The following is a 4423-nucleotide window of genomic DNA, read 5'->3' as shown; positions in this document are numbered from 1 at the left end:
GCCATTCAGCAAGAAAAAAAATAAGCTGACCTATAAACTCATGGGCTGCAAACGGCATTTCATTTGTGTAACAAGACCTCTTCCAGAGCATCTCAAACTGGAAAATTTAATGAGAAGACAGTATCACAACATCATATTCAATTTAGGCTTGGACCACGAGGGCAAATAAAGGCCACATACTCCTGACAATGTTCAGGATGTGACTAAAGCAAGCTTTTCTTTTTAATTAGGGATGGAAGTAGATACATCCTGAAGTTAACCAAGAGCTTGTTTAAATGCAGGAACTTCACCTACTAAGAGCCAAAAGCTGAAAACCACACACCAAATCACACTATCAACATCCCAAGTAACACCTCTCCTGAGTAAGGCAGAATTAGGAAAGGACAGTGGTGAAAGCCTTCCTACAAGCCTACTCTGATTGTAATGCCAAGCACAGACCTTTGAAGATCCTGATGCCTTCTTCCCAGCACTGTTCAGGTTTGAGGGCGATAGGGAAGACATCTTCTATATTAGTATCATCACAGCAAATGAAGAAGCTACCAAGGCTCTGGTGTGACATCCAAACCTCCACCATAAAGTTAAGCCAAAGTTTTCCTGTGAAGCCTCAGCCTCAGATATATTTTTACCAGACCTCACTACACAAGAAACCTTAGTGTCTAGAGGAATGAGACAGAGAAACATGGGATGACCTAAAATAAATACAGGTCACTAACAGTTTTAAGAGAGAACTAACAGGATAATTGAGCTTGTTTTGTAGAGTATAAGGAAGAGACTGCCAAAATATGCAGCTATCTGGGAATTAGGAATTGCAGTCACTAACCACAGGATTTCTAAGTGTTGCAGCTGTTTTCCCCCTTCTCACAAGAACAACACTGCATTCTGCCAAAGGATATTCCCCAGTCCTCTCTCTTTTTAAAGTCTCTGAAAGCAACCTGTTTGGCCAGGAGGAGCATTTTTATCAGCTCTGACAGTGGAGAGAGACTGATGGGTAGTTCTAACCCCATCTCTTCAAGAAAGTCTGTCTGAATGGCTAAATGTCTTCCTGTCACTGCAGCCCACCTAGGAAAACCTCTCCTGCTGTCTCTTGCTCCATCCCTTCTGATGGACTTGCAAAGCAGATGTAGAAAATTCTCTGAGCTTACTCTTGTGAGGAAACCACACAGAGGAAAACAGAAGACTGTGGTGGAAATAGTTCAGTAGGACACCGTGGCTGCAAAACTGTGGGTTACATCAAAAGTAACTGAGCTGAAATGCCACATCATTTGGGATTTGGCATATAGTCAGAGCAACTCAGTGTGGAGTTATGCATACATCTGAGAGAAATTCCTTTGCTAGCGGGATCATTTTTTTGGCTCGAGTGAAATAGCATCATGAAGAGAATAGAATGACTCTAATTTAGCAGAACACTTCAAACAAGGAATACAAAGAGGGTTCCTTACTTTCGGTCTATGTCAGAAGCAGCAGCATAGTGCAAAGGGGTGCGTCCCCAGTCATCTGTTTCATTAATATTGGCTCCTGTTGTCACCAGTGTCTCAATACAGTGGAAATGACAATTTGCAGCTGCATAGTGCAAAGGTGTCCTGCAACATAAGTGACAATGTGTTACCTCCTATTCCAATATGTACCACCAGGGATAATAAGCAATCTTAACTGCTGCAGTGCTACAGATTTCCAGCATTCAACATCAGTGCCTTATGTTCCTGTGATGAAATGCAAAGTTATGGAAATCTAACAAAATATTGTGTTAATAGGAAGTTTTGGGGCTCCTACAAAGCCTAATGGGATACAGATCACCAACCTGTGCCTTGTAAACAACCTATTTCCAGTGACAGCCGCTGCTGCTGTTCTGCCATACATGCTACTTTCTTCCTGCTGGGAGGCAGAGCAAAGCACAGTGTCCCTCACAGCATCTTATTTAGGTGGCACAGCAACACTTCATATGGGGGGAAAAAACCTCCAGGAGGTACATAAATCACAGCAATCCTCCCATTGTAACCCAGGTGTTGTCTTGGGCACACAAGCACAAGAATTCAGGCAATGAGAGAAGCAGTCAGGAAAAAAAATAAACCTGTGATATTTTTAAACCAGAAAACTCAAGAAGGTGGGATGGCTTTTATGTATTTAATGAAGTCTGCACCTGTCTGTCTGGCATATAACTGTGGCAGCAAGAGTTCTGCAGGGAAGGCCAAACCCCTACTTCATTTTACTGTCATTTTTCATAAAAGATAGGATTTCCAGACTGAGGCAAGTCTTTCTTCCTTGCCTTCTAGGTTCTTTTCTTTTTCAAATAAGTTTCATAATTTACTTACCTCCCACATTTGTCCTTCTTATTGAAATCAGCTCCACTGCTTTGCAAGAGTTTTATACATTCAACATTACTGGAAAGAGAAGTAAAGGAAACAAAACGTAAACAAAACAGAAGTTTACATCCGTGTTGCCCCCTGCCTCCCAAAATGAGAAAGTTACTCTCTTTTGTATTATTTGCCGCACAAAACCAAAGTACAGCCAACTACAATGTGACATTCAATCAAACAGAACATGAAGCTTTAAAAATTTATTTCCTTTTTTTCTAGAAAACATTAAACCTCCCTTTTTCAGAAGAAAAAAAGTAGTTTTCCAAATAGAGGACAGGAAATGTGATGTGAATTCAGTGTGTCTGGAGGTTTGCAATGGGAGCTGTACTCTAATGCTTCCCACACTGAACTGGCATTTTATAAGAGAATTTTAGATCAAAGTTGTTGCTAGCTCATAAAATGCCAGTTCAATAATGAAGAGGTGACATTTAACGAATTCCACCCCCGTTCAGCAAAGCATTCAACAGTAATCACTTTGCTCAAATCCTGTTTACTTAGTGAGAGTTACTCTTAGGGTAATTCTTTTACATGATTTGTTGACTATTGACAGATTTAAGCACATCTCTAAGTGCTTGGTTGAATAAGGGGCATAGCTATTTCAAGTGACTGTCATATCAATATTGCATTTATATAAGTGGATGAATTGGACTCCTTTGCTTTACATCTGTTGAAGGAATTCACCACATCATAGCTGCTTCTTCATCTTGTTTAAAGCCAGGTGATTTTTAATAGAAAACAAAACAGCTCAACTCTCACATCTTTTGTAATATAAGTGAATAAATACATGACTCCAAGCCAGAAAATGACATAAAGAAGTGCAGCACTTTCCAAGACTCCTTGTCATTCACAGGGGCAATAAATCATTTGTGTTCACAATCAGATGAGCAGGCCTTTGAAGCATGTTCTTTTCCTAGTACCTATGCAACTCCCATTAATGTAATGGGAGTAACAGGCATGTGTCAGGAAATAAATGAATGCCTTTTTCTATAGCTCCAGCTCCAGGAAAAAAAAAAAAGACTGGATGCAATATGTTGGCATATGTTCATCCCTACTCTAATTTGCTATTGCATAAAATAGCTGCAGAACACTTACCACAACGTACTAAAAATAAAAACACTTTTTAGTGATGACAGTTGCAGTAAACCACTGGAAAAATATGGTTTATTTTCATGAGCCACTTTTGCTTCTTATGAAGCCTTTCCTTTTCTTTCAGACTTCCAGGTTGTTTTTATTATTCTTTTGGGGTGCAGCCTTATTGAACTATACTATAATAATCTCCATCCAAGCAACAGTCATCCCTCCACTATTAATGTCAGAGAAGTATCAAGAAGAGTAATACCAAAAGAATAATAGAAACAGTATTTGGATCAATTTTATTATTTTTTTGTAATAACAAAAACTTTATGATATTCATTTTGGTCCACTGAGAAGAAAAACCAACTTCCAGAAAGACTGCCAAGTGTTTGCTGTGGACGACCATTTCTGCTTGCTATAACCACAGAGAACACAAGCTGGGTTCTAGCCAAGGCTTCATTTCAGCTGTTTGCTGAGCCATTAAGTACTCAACAGAAGAGTCAAAACTCAGTGCTTGCCAAATGCTTTGTCCTTTTGCTAGGTTAACTTCACAGCACTCCACTGACAATTACTTGGAAATATTTAAACTAACTGGATGCTACGCTTACAACTTAAATTGACGCATTTCACTTTTCATTTGTTTCCATTTCTGGCCTCCAAGCACCTACCAGGAATGCACCACCCTGAGAGAACAACAGTCTTAACTTTCTAATGTGGAGGTTGAGGGTTGGTTGTTTGTTCTGGGGTTGGTTTTTTTTGTTGTTGTTTTGGTTTGTTGTCTTTTCTTTTAGAAACTTTTTAATCTGTGCCTGAAAAATGGCAAAGAGGGAGATGAGCTGCGTCTGGACTCCAGGGTTGCAATCTGATGGGCACTGTTGCATTTTTGGACAAGGACACAGTCCAAAGGCGGAGGCCAGGAATAACTTCCCTGCCAGCAGCATCCCAGGAGCTACAGCTCCTCTTCCTTACTCACTTTGTCCCAGGAACAGGTGATT

General features: G+C 40.0%; 1 protein-coding gene across 1 annotated transcript in view; it reads right to left on the bottom strand.

Annotated features, from left to right (window-relative positions):
• Nucleotides 1-4423, bottom strand: part of ANKRD44 (ankyrin repeat domain 44) — a 73042-nt gene that overhangs the window by 32650 nt on the left and 35969 nt on the right. The window contains exons 12-13 of the mRNA XM_010019184.1: nt 2310-2378; nt 1440-1580 (exon numbers count right to left, since the gene is read on the bottom strand). Coding sequence (XP_010017486.1) covers nt 1440-1580; nt 2310-2378 — 210 coding nt within the window. The remainder of the gene's footprint in view (nt 1-1439; nt 1581-2309; nt 2379-4423) is intronic.

The sequence above is a fragment of the Nestor notabilis genome, unplaced genomic scaffold (assembly GCF_000696875.1).
Source record: "Nestor notabilis isolate BGI_N333 unplaced genomic scaffold, ASM69687v1 scaffold19827, whole genome shotgun sequence".
NCBI lineage: Eukaryota > Metazoa > Chordata > Aves > Psittaciformes > Psittacidae > Nestor > Nestor notabilis.
Note: the sequence above shows the minus strand (reverse complement) of the source record. Positions and strands in the feature narration are given on the sequence as shown.